Here is a 15574-nt window from a genome sequence, read left to right on the forward strand (position 1 = left end):
CCACGGCAGCCTTCCTGCACCTCCAGCACACCCCTTGCACAGGGAATTCCGTGTTACAGCCTTCCTGCACCTCCAGCACACCCCTTGCACAGGGAATTCCGTGTCTCAAAATCAGTTGAACCACTCCTGAAGTTGGTGCTCCACGTGTGAACAAGCTCCTGCTGAATCTGCTTGGGGGCACAAGCTCTGCTTGGACTTCCTGGGTCAGCCCTGACCCTTGTTATTTCAAAGCAGGGACCGTGACCCTGTTGTCCGTCAGGGTCCTTCACTCCTCCTAACCCAGGGGTCACTTTCTTCCCAAGCTGGAGCAATCTTCCCAAAATCCAGTCCTGGCAAACCGAACTCTTCAGGTTTTCTCTTGTGAAACAAAAGGTTTTTCTTCCTTGAGCACACCCCGAAACTTGGGTTTAAAACCATTTCACTTTTCTTCAACACAGGTGATGGATCAGAGCAATTCTGTTCCCAGAGTTTGGGGGCTTTAGGGCCAAACTTGCTCGTTTCCCCAGCACACACCCCTGCAGCCCACACTGCCCTCTCTACTCCCTGGTTTCCTACATCCTAAGAAACTTCTCTGACAAGTCACCCACCTTCCCACAAAGCCACAGCCTCCTTTGGGCATCCACCTTCCACCTGGGGATGGTGCCATGTCCAGCCTGGCCACATACACCACAGGGGTGCAGTTCCCTGTGCCCACAGCTCCACGATTACACCACTATCCTAGCTCCTACATAACCATCCTTCCTCAGCTCCTGCTCCCTGCCGCATCCATCCACACCAGGAAGGGCCATACAGACCAGTCCTATCCCAATTTATCCTCGGGAGCACAGTGGGAGCAGTGCCAAGCCCACCAATCTCCCATCCTTATTAACATTCACATTAACACCTCCTCCTTAAAGCAGTGGGAATTCCTCCCTTTGCCCTCCCCACACACTGAATTCCACCCATTTCCCAGGGAACTGATCCTTCGCTGAGGAGCAGCTCAAACATGGGCGCTTCCTGTGGAACACTCCGGCTCTGTTGCACACAAAAGCCCTTTGTCTGGGACCTCTGGATTCCCGAAGTGAGGGCGGCAGGCGGGACGAGACTCCGTGACCAACGATGACACCGGGCGTGTTTTTGTAAAAATTTTATTTGTCAAAGAAAAAAAAAAAGCAATGGCCAATTGAAACCTACGTCATCTTTAAACTCCAATTTTGGTCTTTAAATTTAGAGAAATGACTTATTTACGTTTTTTTTTTTTTTTTTTTTAAACAAACCCCCCTTTTTCCCCTTTAAGGTTTACCATCTACTCGTGCTGAATCCTTCCAAGGAGATTGCTCCAGCGTACCTCTCCAGGTCCTCGCTTTGCTCCTTTTACCAAAAAAATGCAAAACTCCATCGTGCATCTTAAGGGCTCCAATCGTCAAAAATAGGAAAAAAAAATATCTTTGGAATAGCCAATTGAGTTGAATAAAAAAAATCCACACGAATGCGGTTTGGTTGGGGCAGGAATCCACTCCTATGTTCCTGGTAATTTGATCCCGCTCCATGAATCCTTGTAATTCAGCCTCCCTATCCTATCCACATTATGATTTGAATCCAATGATCCAGCTCCAAGGATTGGGATCCAGTGAGCCCTCTCCAATCCAAACCTTTATAACCAGCAAAACCAAAAAAGAGGAGGCAAAAAGTTAGATACTGTAATGAAAAAATAGGATTCTGGGGAATGATCAGTTATGTTTGCCATCAATTAATTCAGATGTACAGTAATAACTATCAATTCCCCAAAACAAACTTTCCAATGGTGATGCTCAGATAATTCTTTCAGAAATGTTAATTACTATTTGGAGGAAACATTGTAAATATTTACAATATGTCAACTGGAAATGCCAACATACTCAGCGCATTGGTGGGCTAGGAGGTTTTGTGGTTGTAAAAAATGGTTTTATTAAACTGGAAAAGCTTTAACTGCTCGGTCTATCCACCTACTACAGAATGGCTGGACTACAGCTGCACTCCCAGCTGGAGGGAACGTTAACAATCGGTGTTTTCACACGGATCGTGAGTCAATCGTGAATTAGTCTGAGGGGGCAGGGCTGAGACTTAAATTATTCCCCACTAGGTTTGCTTTTTTTTTTTTTTGCTTTCATTCTGGTACTTATAAAAATGCAACAGCCACGCTGTATCAGTCACACAGAGGACATGCAGATTTTAGCAGTATTGATATTATACTCTGATTGCAAGTTCTACTACAAGTGTACGGATACTACGGACATGGACACTTGTAACCAAACGCTGCGGGACAAATGAACCAATACTCCCCCCCGGCCCCGGTTACTCCTTTAAAAAACTAGAATGGAATAGAGAATTACAAAAGCAGGGATCTGGCCACAATTGCCCCCCCGAGGAGTTTTAAAGGAGAAGAGCAATCGCAGCCTGCGGTCACGGAACATGCCTGAAGCGACACGTGGGGACACGTATGTGCTCGGCCTCAATTCCCCTGTCTCTCAGTATAAGGTCAATACTGCCAAGTTCATCTGTGACAATAGCACTTGGAGTCATACCATTGCCTCCATTATTGATCTGATCCTCCTCAATCCTCCTTTTGACAATCCTAAAATGATTGACATGTGCTCCACAATCCTTTAATCCAAAGCATTCTTAATCCATCTCTTCAGATATGTCTACAGAAAGACACACGAAAAGGCAAGATAAAATGTAAGATCCCCCAGAAGAGACAAGTTAGCCACAAACATCCCAACATCCCCAGCTCGTCTCGACCACAGCGGAACACTGAGACATTTACACAGCAATACCACGGCTCCAAGAATGTTGGTATTGAACTAGAACTAAACCGGAACAATCCTGACTGACAGCAATTAAAATACAATTTACCAAAGACGGGAGGGGAATGTTGGTGTCGAGGAGCAAATACTCACTAGGGATTTTACACAAGAATGCAATTCAACACTTCAGCCAATTCGAGTAAAACAGTTGGAATTTTTAAAAAAAAAAAAAAATAATAATGAAAGACTGTACTAAGTAAAGAAAACTGTGTACAACATGGGGTTCTACAAAAAGATCAGAGCTAGTGATGTTTATGTACGAGATCGGGATCTGCTGTGGCGGGGAGAGTAGCGTGGAGATCCTCTGCTTCTTCTTGGGGAATAACTGCGGCTTCTGCTGTTGCTGCGACTACGGCTCCTGCTACGACTACGGCTGCGGGACCGAGATCTTCCATAGCTTGGGCTTCTTGGGCCATCAACTTTAACACGGATGTAGGCAGTTTCTCCCTATTGGACAGACAGAACTTTCCATTGAAACGTCGAGGCTTCAAGGGCCATGTTTTCAGGCATGCTGACAGACTGCAGACAGTGCTACTACGGCCGGCACAGACAGCACAGCTGACACGTCTGTCTCCAGCCTCACCACACACTTATTTAGCTGCTCTGCCACCAAACAGTGAACACCACGCGTTCCTTACCTTCCAGTCCTACTGTTAAGCCCCTTGTATCCAATTCTGGCCAAAGAAAGTAAGTGTGATACCTACCTCGTGCGATCTAAATTTAGTGTTATCCAGCTTTCGCACAGCGTAGGTCATGTCTTCCTTCCGCACAAACTCCACGACACCAGTGCCATCTCGGAAAACATCAGCATAACATACATCACCTGCTTCACGCATGTGATCCTTTAAATCCTGCCAACTTCCACTTGGAGGCAGCCCTAGGGAGAAAGCACAAAATGACTTTAAAACCAAATCATAGGCCTCAACTCTGGTAGGTACAGCAGGAGCAAGGGGCAGGAAAGGGGAGAGACTGTTCCGGAGGAGCACCATGGGGACACCATTCCCGCCTTCCCAAACTGCACGCGGCGATGCTGTTTAAGGAACAGCTCCCACCAGCATCGCCACGCCTGCAGGACCCCGGGGGAGAGCACTTGGGCTGAGAGAGAGAAAAACAGAGAGCAATGACTCACCCGAGACGATCACTCTGTACTCCGAGCGCCGGGACGGGGGGCCGTACCTGCCCCGGGGGGCTCCTCCCCCTCCTCCTCCGCCGCCGCCTCTGCCGGTGCCGCGGCCGCTCCGGGGGAACTCCACGCGGAGGCGATACCCATCGTAGTCGTAGCCGTCCCGCCCGTAGACGGCGTCCTCCGCGTCCCTGCGGGCGGCACGGGCGGTGAGCGCGGCCAGCGCACCCCGCCTTTGTTCACGCTGCCCGCCCGCCCCTCCCCGCCCGGCCGCGGCCCCGGGACAGCGCCCGCCGCGCCCTCACCTGGGGTCCTCAAACTCCACGAAGGCGAAGGGCGGGCCCCCGCGGCGGTTCTTGAGGTCGATGTCGCGGATAGCGCCGTACTTGTAGAACACGTCCTCGATGTCCTTGGTGCGGATGTCGGGGGGCAGGTTCCCCACATAGATGCGGCAGTCGTTGTTGCCGGCCGGGCCGCGGATGACGCCGCCGCCGGACATGGCGAGGTCGGCAATGTTTGCGGCGGCGCGGGGCGGCGCGGGCGGCGCGGGGCGGCGGTGGCGGGGCCGGGCCGGGCTGTCGGAGCTATCGCCGCCTCCGCGACCGCCGCTCCAAAATGGCGCCCGCGACTCCGCTCGCGCTGCCTCTGCGCGCACCGATCCCAGCCCGGGACGCACCACCGGCCGCAGCACCGCCCGCGCTCACGGCGAGACAGCGGCGGCACGCGTCTTCCGCCGCGCCCTCACCTCCTCTGCACTGCGCATGCGCGGCGCCGTCTCAAAATAGTCCCTCCCGGTTTTTGCCGCTCCTAAGAAGCCCGAGCCCGTGCGGGCGGCGCGGCTCCTGGGCGAGAGGGCGCGGAGAGCTCGGTTCTGCCTCGGGGAGCCTCCGCTGTTGGCGGCGGGGGGAGAGTTCGTCCCTCGGCCTCTGCTTTTGCGGCCGCGGGCCTCGTGACGTCACGTCCGGTGCGGCGCTCGCGCCATCGAGGCCCGGCCAGGCAGGGCGCGTCCCACAATGCCCCGCGCGGGTGGCGGGGGCGCTTGGCGCCAAGCGCGGGGCGTGTCCCATGATGCCGCGCGCGCCGTGGTGCCGTGCGCAGCGCTGAGGGGCGGCGCTCACTGCTTTCCCGCCGTGTTCTCGTTGTGTTCCCGTTCCATTCCCGCTCCATTCCCACTCCATTCCCGTTGTGTTCCCTCTGTGTGCCCGCTGTGGCTGAAGGGCGGCCGTCTGGGCTCTGTCCTGCCGTGCCGTGCCCGGGCACAGCGGGTTAAAAAGCTCTGCTCGCCCCTCGGGGGTAGGAAGGAAGCTGAGGCAAAATGGCCGCCCTGAGGGCACAGGGAGCGGGACTGGCCCCGCTTACACATCTCCTTCAGCGAACTGTTGTTAAAGACCAGTTTTAAATCTACTCGGTTTGGTTCTTCCCCCCTCACGTGGTGCTTTGTCATTGCTGAACCCATATGTTGGTTCTTGGAGGCTCTTGCATCAGGCCAACCTCGTGGTCGACGTGTTTCCTTTGCACCTGAGCAAAATGACTTTGGACAAAACAAACTTTAAGATAGGACTCTGTGCTTACGTAAATCAATAAAAGTGGAGTAACAACACTAGGAATTGAGGCAAAGTCACATGAGTTCATCTTTGAGAGAACATCACCCATGCAGGGCTGTGTCCTTGCACTGTGTCGTGCATCTGCAGAGGTTTAATGAGAACACACGCAGGATCACTCTCGAGGAGAAAAGACAACGCAGAAAGAATCGCGTCTTGTCGATATCACCTGGGGAGTCTTTCTGCTGTACGTTCTGCAACTGGACTTGTCTATCTCGCATTGGCCTTTTCAGCCATCAGCGCGCTTGTAGCAAGTGTGGGTAGAGCCCCTCTCAAATCTTCGTTCGCGAAGCCCAGCCATGAATGTAGAGTTACATGAAAAATACACACAAAAGAGGGCAGAAAAGATTTTCCTGCAGAAGAAGCAAGAAAATAATGTACAACTGTGTTACAGTTACAAGATTATAAATCAAGGCACTTCAAATCACATTGGAGTAGCCTGGGTTGTCACAAAGCCCTCACAGATGCTTTAAAGCAGCAAATGCAGCCTTAGAGTGCAAAAACACTTCTGTGTGCCTCAGTCCACAAGATAAAACAGATGTGGGAGAGATAGTGCTGAAGATTAGAGAAGTAGTTGTCCCTGTGCAGTCCGGGCGTCTCTCCCTGATCCCTGGGTGTCGTTTGTACCGGCACAAGTGACTCCATGTGGTGCTGGAGAGGTTCGGGCACCGAAAACACCACGATGGTGTTAAAGCAGTGTTGCAGTGAGGAGAAAAACCCTTTAGGCTCCTGCATTAATTAAGGGATTGTGAAAAATGCCTCCTACCTCTTCCTTGGAGCCTGTCACCCTGCCCTCATTTTTCATGTGTTAATGTAAAATGCATATTCCTCTGGAAAAACAGCGATCCGGTGGCTGACAGATAGGGAAATATTTGCAGTGTAACGTCATGGCATGTGTGACTGTTACAAATGCTGCTCGTTTTTCTCTCCTTGAGGTTAAAGGGCAGTGATGTGCTGTGCTCCGGGCATTTTTAACTGGGAATGTCAGTGTTGGATTGCTAATGAATTAAATAAAGGCGGCTGCTAATGACAGAGAGGTGGTGTGAGAGAGCCCATCTTCAGGAGTAGTGGTTGGCAAAGGGTAAAGTCCCAACTGCCTGGGGATTTTCTACATCTTTAACAGAGTTTAATGGTTTCACAATCCACTTGGTAGCAGACCACGATGTGTTGAGCCGTGACTGTGGTTCCAGTGCTGATCTAGATGACTTAAGTGGGAGCTTTTGGGTAAATAATGCATTTTTACCATTATTTACCAAGCTATTCACAGTTTAACAAGCTGTTCAGTTATTTGCCAGCTCAGTAGAAGTGCTTGTTGGAGTCCCCCCCCCGGAGGTGTCCAAGGACTGACTGCCCGTGGCACTCGGTGCTCTGGGCTGGGTGACAAGGTGGGGATCGGCACAGGCTGGACCAACCTCAGTGGTTCTGTGATCCCTGGAAGTGTTCAAAGCCAGGTTGGATGAGGCTTAGAGCCACCTGGTCCAGTGGAAGATGTCCCTGACCATGGCAGGGAGTCCCTCCCAAACCAAACCTTTCTGTGACATTAAAAAAACGCAGCAACTCCCCTCCCCACAAGAAACAAACCACAAAGAGCCTGATTATGCTCCTCCCAGGCGTAGGGAAGTTCCATCTTTGCCAAGAAATGAGTTTCATTTTCAAAAAGTTATTAAGCCACTGAAAGTTATTCTTAAAAGCGTCATAAACCAATGGTAACTCTGCCTGGTTGGTGAAAACCCTGTTGCATAATTTCTTTTGTATCTTAATAATCCTCATAGCTGCTTTAAATGACTGTCTTAATTACCTTAATGAAGTGCCTCTTTATAGAAGTATTGGATGTTTCCTTCCTCATTACCTTGCTTAGCTCTGTGTTATCAGTGGAGTGTTTAGCTGGATAAGCTATAGAGTACTTAATTCTCAGAGTAATTTTTGGCTTTCTAGCAAAACATATATGTGGAGAATCATTAAATTATGGAGCAAATAAATTACTGGGAAGGAAAAAGCGAGTAATCTTGCTAAAATGAAAGAAACCAACTGCTGTAAAATGACGAGTTTTTGTTCTCAAAATGGGAGCAATGAAAATCAGGGCTTTCCAAGGGAGAATATTGGTGAATAATGCAAATATTACCCGTGTAACGTCAGTGCTGATTGTAATTCCTGATGAAACATGGGAAGCAGGCGGTTTCCCAAGCAGAGCTGTGGGCTTGGGGCCACGGCCCACGGCCTGTCATCGCCCAGCTCTGGTAGAGAACCTGTTTTTCCTAATCCTTAGTACAGAGTGATCCAGCTGGGATTAGTCCCGACTAATCTTACTTTGTTGCAAAATAACAGTTCATCAAAGCTCAGATTGTTTGGGACAAAAGGGTCGTTTTTAAAGAGGTGTGTGAAGTTGTAACCTTTTTCTGGGAGAACTGAGCTGTGAATTGTCCAAACTTGCCATTTCCCTCCTGTAACAGTAGTTGAGAATCTGCTGCTGAAGGGGTTTCCTTGGCATTTCAGCAACAACAAACCACACAGGCTGTGTCTGAGGAGGTGAAAAAGAAACCTGATTGTGTGTGGAGGGGAGAGTGTTCCATTTTAAATAGTGCCTCAAAGTTATCAAAGTTATTGATTTGCATGTAGGAGAAAGATGCAAGAATACCAGTCTGTGATTTTTTTCAGAGAAACTCTGAGTTTAAGATAAGACAAGGAAGGTATGTGCGAGTTAGGCAGTAATTCCCATAACAGTGGATGGTGACAGAGCTCGTTTTGTTTATGGAGATTTATCTGTAAGCAGAGATTTCCTCTGCACATGCTGGGGCATGTCTGGATGCACAGGAAAGCACAGCACGCTGCCAGTGGGAATTTTTCCTGGAAGCCAGCCCAAAAGGACACACACAGGTGGAGACTTAAAGGAGAAAAGCCTTGCAGATGAGCAGAGGTAACACCAGCAGAATTCAAATCACGCCAGGCAGCCTGGGAAGTGCTCACTGCTAGAAATTCCAAAACACTGCTGTTTTTCCCTGGTGAGAACAGCCCCACCGTGCAGTTGGTCACACGATGTGCTTGGCAGAGCCCTGATCCAGGTCCCTGGAGCAGAGTGCCCAGGTCTTCATGGGCCACCCCGTCACCCCAGGCGGGTGAAGGGGCACAGGGAAGCAGAGAGAGTCTGGTTAAATGGTGTGTGTTAATTCCTCTGGCTGGTACCAATTAAAGGTTGATTTAAAAACAATTTAAAAATAATAAAAATCAGGGGTTTGCTGCGGTTTCTGCTGTCTCATTTTCACACTACTCAGATTTGCAGTGCCCAGTGTCCCCTTCCGTTCCCAGGTGCCAGCACACCACGGCTGGAGGTGGGAGTGGAAGGGGCAGAGGTTGGCACGGACCAGAAAGTTTCAGTGAACGCCCCCAAATCTGTTTTAACAGATTTCTTTCCCTGGGTAAGTATTTCTGTTCACCCAGGGCTCTGCCATTGCTGTCACCGAGTGTTGCAGCAGCCGCTCCCATCGCCCTTCCCTCTCCCTGCCTGCTGGGATGCTCCAAGGCCTGATGTGGAGAGGGAGGGCAATGAATGCAAACTGTTAAAGTAAATAAACCTGCCAAGGTTTGTTCCTGCTAAGGAATAAAGAAGTGGAAAGGGGTGGCTCTCTTTGGGTGGCTCATTCCAGATCTCTGTGGTTCAGCAGGACTGGCCAGCGAGGGTTTCCCCGCGGCCGCTCTGTTTCCTTTTGCTATTTTTATTTCCCTGTGCATTTCCTGGTGTTCTCCTTTCACCTCAGCCCATTCCCACACTCCAGGCTGAGCCATCCAGGCTGGGATCCCCCAAGGAGCCACCGCACTGGCACTGGGAGTTCACCAGCCCCACTTGGCACCTCCTGTCCCACCACCTGTGTTCTGACTTGGACTGAACGGTGCCATCCTGACACAGGGAACTCAAACAGCGCGTGTTTGTCCACGATCTGTTGTGGCTCCTGCCACTGTCCCTGCCAGGACACCACAGGGCCGTGGCACAGCCACGGGCAGCAGGAGCTCTGCCTTTCCACAGCCTGGGGGTGTCTCCGTGGTGGCCGTGCCACCAAGCCGAGCCTTGGGAGCGTGGGTAGAGCTGCATCTCTTTGTTCTCCAAAAATAACCCCGATTTGCCAGGCCTGAGTGGGTTTTAAAAGAGGTTTTCCATTAGCTTTCCGTCTGAGAGCCGCTGGCGGTGCTGCCGACGTCCCCGCTCCCTCCCCGGCCTTTCAGCAGGACGTGGCCCCTGTGGCATCAGTGTGGGTTTGGTGATTTTATTTAGCACAAGGCACTACGAGGAGTCAAAAATGCATTAAAATTGGTTTCGAGCAGAGTATTTCTAAACACAAATAAAGTTTTCAGAACGGTTTCATGTGTAACTTTATGTCAACATTGGAGGGAGGCGAGGGACTGCGACAACCACTTGAAACAAAAAGTCGTGGAGACGAGGGTGGGAGGGACACCAAGCCGTATATTTTTCCTGTCAGAGCTCAATGAAAGGCAAATAAACGAGGAAAAATAAACTCAGCGTTTACAAAAGGCCCAGGGTGGGAGCAGCCGCCGAGGTTCGGAGCAGTTTGCTGATCGCAGTGCCCAGATGCTTCTGAAAGGCTTCTGCTCCCACTGCAAATCCCGTTCCAGGGCATTTTAATTTGCAGATAGTCCTTGTGTAGGAAACCTCAGAGTAATATCCCATTAATGTTTAAGGTGAAGGGTGCAAAATAAATGATTTTAAATGGGCAGATTAAAAGATGTGTCAGAAATTAGGTGTGGAAATGCCCCAGCAGCAGCTTTTCCGCTCTCTGCTCTGTGGGTCCAAAAAAAAGAGAGAAAATTTTATTTTCATATGATATTGGACTTTCTGGTACCACAGTAGCCCAACTAAAATATGAGATACAATGAAGAAACCTAATTTTTTTCCCTTTCCTAATAGGCCTTTTAGGTGCAGTTCCTTGAGGGCAGTAAATAGGATTAACAGGTCGTTGTCATTTAGAGCATGACTGGCGGATAATATTTTGATAATTTCCCTGGAAGCATATTAACATTTTTATCCTCTGAAATACCACATGTGAGAAAGAAAAGATCAAAGGAGCAGGAGCTGCATGGGGTGAGGAGCCTGGGAGGGCTGGGCTGGCGAAGGCAGGGAGCTGCAGCACCAGTAAAAGTCGCAGTTCCTCCATGGGAACCAGTTATCCATAAACCCACAGCTTTGGATAATGTCCTGGGCTGTCAGAGGACTTTCCTGCTTTGTTCACCTCCCCATCACAGGGGGTTTCATGGGACACACACACACATGTGGCATCCCCATGAGGCTTTTTTGCTGTTAACAGCAAACAATCCCTGTGCTGCCGGGCTGGGGGTGAGCACAAAGCACCACTTCTGCTTGCTGTGAGAGCATCGATGCTCTCAGTGAGCATTTTTTTCCCTCTAGGGCTTGTTTTTATTTATTATCCCCTGTTTTATTCCTCTTCATCCTCCCAGACAGAGGGCAGCTTGGCTCCCAAACCAATTGCTCGCCTGCCTGGTGTTCCACACAAGCTAGGTGCTGTGAGGGACTGGGGCTGAAGTGCTCCTGAGCCCTGGTGGGACAGGGATGAACTGGAAATGCCCCCTGCAGACCCCAGCTGGTGGTTTACACTGAGGGCACAGGTTTGGGTACCTCTGGTACCCACTGGATTCTTGGTGCTCCATGGCAAGGCCTGGTGTGTTTGCTCGTGGCTGACCATGGGCTGGCCTGGATCCCAGCGTGGAAGCTCCCCTGGATCCCAGCGTGGAGGTTCCTCTGGATCCCAGCGTGGAGGTTCCTCTGGATCCCAGCGTGGAGGTTCCTCTGGATCCCAGTGTGGAGGCTCCCCTGGATCCCAGCATGGAGATTCCTCTGGATCCCAGCGTGGAGGCAGAGCCATCCGAGGGCAGGGAGGGCTGTTCCTGAGGACACGTGTGTGTGTGTGTGTGTGTGTGTGTGTGTGTGTGTGTGTGTGTGCAGAGCTTTGCTCTCCTCCCACGGATATTTCCATGCCGTGGGACCTCAGCAGCTGGAGCGTTCCCGTAAGAAAGCCACCACCATTTGACAATGTTTGGCTGGAAACCTCTGCTCTTTTCTGGCCATGAAGTGCATTCCTGATGCCTCTCCCCCTGTCACCGTGATAACCATCACCTCAGACGGGGGATGAGGCTGGACCTGCCCGTTAATTCCCATCCAGGGGGTGTTGAGCAGGGGATGGGGTGCGCTTGCAGCTCCAGGTGTAAGTTTTCCTGGCTCGTGCTGGAGGTGCCAGAGGGAGGTGGGCACAGGCTGTGCTCCCCTCTGTGTCCCTGCTCCTGCCCTCGTGCCCTCGCTGAGCCCCTGGGGTTGTGCTGGCTCGGAGCAGCCTCTGCACAAGGACAGCCCTTCCTGCTGTATTTCCGAGGCCGATTAAGCGAGAGGCAGAGTAGCCTTAAGCATTCCTCTAATTAAAACAAAATCCCTCGTGGCCTCTTACATACAGAGAGATATTACAGACTTAAGGCTTGTGTAAAATGTGTATTTATTGATCGGATCAACTGTTGCGGCTCCTTCTGTAGAGTTCAGCGAGAGCATCGACGTGGCCAGGCTGGCGAGCAGGGCAGGGAGGGGGTTCTGGCTGTGGGTGATGCCAGCCCAGAGCGAGCCTGTGAGTATCTGTGTGCTATATACACATTTATGTACATTTATGTACATTTATATCCACAGCTGCCCATCTGGGCATCACCTCCAGCACCCATCCTGAGCCTGCTTTCCCAGGCTGGTCCTGGCTCTGGCACAGGACACGCTGCTCACACTGGGCTCTGGGCTCCCACCACCAGCCCCTTCCCCACCTGTGCTTTGCAGGGTTGCACCACAGTGGGTTGTTTCTGGTTGCTTCTCTTCTGAGCCCACTCAGAGGGCTGGTTTTTTGATTGCAGGAAGGCAGGAACGTTTCTGATAAAGCCTCGGAGTGATCGAAGGATGGGACGTGCTCTCCAGGGAGCAGCAGCCACTGAAATGCTTTCACAGGCTGAGATTTTGTGCTCAGCAAGTTGCTTCAGTTTGAAGCACAATCCCAAGCAATGTGAGTGCGTGGTGGAAATGTCTGTGGGCCTGGATTAAAGCGGCGCTGGCAGATGATGCTGTAGCTTCCACAGTATAAACATTACAGAAAAATAGTGTAAATACGGGGGTTTCTATTTTTTTTTTCCTCGTTTTTTCCCTCACCCGGGCCAGGAACTGCTAAAGCTTAAATAAATTATTGCAGAAGTGAGACTGACCTAAATCACTCTACACAGTGGAGACCTTGTCTCCTGCTTTTGGAGCTTCCCGTGTTTAAGCTGTGCCAGAACAGGGTTGAAGTTGTCTGTACAGCAGTGGCTGCTTCCTACGCCCCGGGGAGCCCGGGGGAAGGTGTGAGATCGGCTGCCATGTGCCAGCGAGGCTGCTGGGGAGGCAAAGCCACCGGCTCACGCTTCCTGGGGGAACCAGCAGGGGGTTTTGGTGCCACAGCATCCCCTGCTCGGTGCTGGCAGGTCTCCCTGCCCTGCGTGGGGCTGGCACTGTGCTGGGCTCTGCCTGTCCCCGGTGAGCACCCAGCTGGGTGCCTGATGCATGCACGAATCTAATCAGGGAATGCACAAGTGCCCGGTTAATGGACACTTGAGCACCCAAGGAGTTAATGCATCAGCATCCAAAGCGATGGTGCAGGAGCACACACAGGTTCACACTTGGTGCTGACACAAGTGCAGGGTTGGTCCTGCAGGAAAGCCGGGTCAGCACATCGGTGGATGCCTCATTGCCGGGCACACGAGCCCCCATCAGCGCATGCATGAGCACCCCCTTATTTTGCATACAAATACCCAATTAGCCTGTGCATGATTGATCAATTATTTCATGCATGAGCTCCAGGTGGTTTACACGTGGTTTCCCAGTTGGTTCAATGGAGAGTGGCCAGTGTGTTCCTGGAGCAGGGACACCCCTGGGGACTGCAGCCCCGGGCTGGAAGGAGCGTGGCAGAGCAGAGGAAGCGCAGAGAGCGGTGCAAGGACCTGGCTGCCGTGGATGTGCTGTGGTGGGGCAGGAGGAACCCCCTCCCTGCAGCCAGACCAGAGCCACCGGCATGTCTTGGCACCTCCCAGCTCCTCTGACGGCAGCACCGTGCTCTGCTTGACCACAGGAACCCAACCCTGGCGAGTGCTGTGGCTCACAGGAGGGTGGAGTAAATGATCACAACAGCCCTTCCAGCCTTAAAAATGTAGGAAGCCTTTGATGTGCAGGCAGGACGCCTTGCAGATAAACCACTGGTGCTCCGGCACAAGCCCAAGTGAGAGGGAGCACAGGAAAGGAAAAATGGAGAAAACTGTCCTTTCTCTGGCCCTGCAAGCACACTGAGTCTTGCCCTGTGGTCAGACTGGGAGCCCTGCAAATCCCACCGTGGGAGCGAAGCCACAAGACATCGTCACACAGCTCGTGGCTTTGACGTGACCTTTCCTTTGGTGTTTATGTTGTCTCCAAACCCATTTTTCGCTCTGGAAGAGATCAGATTAAAGGGAGTTGTCAGCTCTCAGTGCATTCAGCTGGTCCAGGAGCTCGAGCTGGGGTGCTGGGAGCTGCGAGCAGGGGGCTGGGCAGCTCCTCACCCTTCACCACTTCACATGCACAGAAGCAGTCGATGTGCTCACACGACCCCACCAAGATTCCAGAGAGGTGTCTTTATTTATGGATCCTGCATGAACTGCACACCACGAGCCACTCACAAAAACTTGCAGGGAGCAGCTGACCTGAATCCATATTAATAAGGCTCCCAAGTCGTGGAGTGTTTTCTCTCTCATGCCTGTGGGATGGCAGGAACGTGGCACGCAGGCTTTAGACAAAAAGCCTTCTATAGCCTGTCACATTTTTAAGCCCGTTTGCCTTGGAGATAAGCCCAGGCTGCCCTGCCGTGGTGCCACGCTGCAGCTGCCTCTGCTCTGCTCCAGGGCACACCCGGCACACGAGCAGTGATGGAGCCACGGGAGGGCCGGGATGGCTCTGGGGATGGCTCTGGGATTTCAGAGCCCCTGTGTGTGACGCTGATGGGAAGGATGTGACCTAGTCCTGGGTCGTTTTTCCTGGAGAGGAGCGTTTCTCCCCCAACCCCCTGCACCCACCGCCCCACTGCTCCTCTGGCAGCAAAGGGAGGGACCCCTTGCCCAGCTGAGGAACGTGGGGGACGGTCCCAGGGCTGGTATTCCTGCACTCTCTGGTCACACGTTGGGATGAAGGCCTTTGCAGATCAGGCGTGGGGTTCAGGTGCACAGGGAGAACCTGGTTCCCATTCCCTGGGAGAAGTGAGAGTAACCCACGGGAGACAGCACTGCACCCAGGCAGGATCTGTGCAGTGACACGGACGGCAGGCAGTGAAAACACTTTATTGGCCCAAATTTGTGAGCAGCAAACCCCACGGGGGACTTGGGGTCTGCTGTTGCAGTTAAAGGACCACTCGCTGTGCCCAAACCCTCCGTGTCAGCGGTGGCAGCTCCCGCTGGAGGTTTTAGAGCCTTTCCTTTTATAGGGCTTTTTCTTTTTCCCCGGGATTTATCCAGGTTCTATAGCAGGGATTGAGGGAGATAATAACGTACATTAACCAGGGCGCTGGAAACTGCTTCGCAAACAAGATTGATCAAAGCAGCCCAGGACGGAGAGCAAACCCTCCGGAATGTGCTTTGCAAAACACTTGCCAGAACAATTGACTCCTGGTAAAAAATAGCCCGTTGGGCAGCCCCGGGGGGCTGTGCCGGTGAGGGACCCGGCTCCAGCACCCAAAATGCTGCTGGGGGCTGCAGCCATGAGCAAGGGCTTCTGTGGATATGATGAAGTAGCCAAATTGCCCTTGGCACAGAGCAGCAACCCTGCTCCGGGGTGTTGGGGTGTCACTGCTGTGCCCACACCCTTCGTTCTGTTCCAGAGGGGAATTAATAGAAGCTGCTTTACTGCTACTGTTGTTTTTATTGATTATTGGCAAGGAGAGTGACTGGTGGGGGAGAGAAAGGAAGGGAGCACAGGTGCAGGAGAC

At 52.0% G+C, this 15574-nt stretch overlaps 1 protein-coding gene across 2 annotated transcripts; it reads right to left on the minus strand.

The window, feature by feature from the left end:
- Nucleotides 1-1111: 1111 nt before the first annotated feature.
- SRSF1 (serine and arginine rich splicing factor 1) lies at nt 1112-4646 on the minus strand. 2 transcript variants are annotated; one of them, XR_003571229.1, is made up of 4 exons: nt 4254-4646; nt 3955-4139; nt 2544-3702; nt 1112-1631 (listed from the first exon to the last, which is right to left on the minus strand). XR_003571229.1 is itself a non-coding variant. In XM_027883809.1 (4 exons), exons 1-4 carry the CDS (start codon nt 4445-4447, stop codon nt 3078-3080), a joined length of 747 nt encoding a protein of 248 aa, XP_027739610.1. In that variant the 5' UTR covers nt 4448-4606; the 3' UTR covers nt 1112-3077. The 2 variants fall into 2 exon arrangements, 1 of the variants encoding a protein (XP_027739610.1); XM_027883809.1 differs by having other exon boundaries at nt 1112-3272; nt 3530-3702; nt 4254-4606.
- Nucleotides 4647-15574: the final 10928 nt, after the last annotated feature.

This window comes from Empidonax traillii, unplaced genomic scaffold (genome assembly GCF_003031625.1).
Source record: "Empidonax traillii isolate 1590-97213 ecotype Southwest subspecies unplaced genomic scaffold, ASM303162v1 scaffold135:size1941959, whole genome shotgun sequence".
In the NCBI taxonomy this organism is placed as follows: domain Eukaryota; kingdom Metazoa; phylum Chordata; class Aves; order Passeriformes; family Tyrannidae; genus Empidonax; species Empidonax traillii.

Bases quoted from the DNA above. Each gene is read 5' to 3' on its own strand.
- SRSF1 (XM_027883809.1), bottom strand. From the start codon at position 4,447: ATGTCCGGCGGCGGCGTCATCCGCGGCCCGGCCGGCAACAACGACTGC. The intron at 3,703-3,954 runs GTGAGTCATTGC...CTTTCTCCCTAG, and splicing joins GTACAGAGTGATCGTCTCGG to GGCTGCCTCCAAGTGGAAGT. The intron at 3,273-3,529 runs GTAGGTATCACA...TCTGTCCAATAG, and splicing joins CTAAATTTAGATCGCACGAG to GGAGAAACTGCCTACATCCG.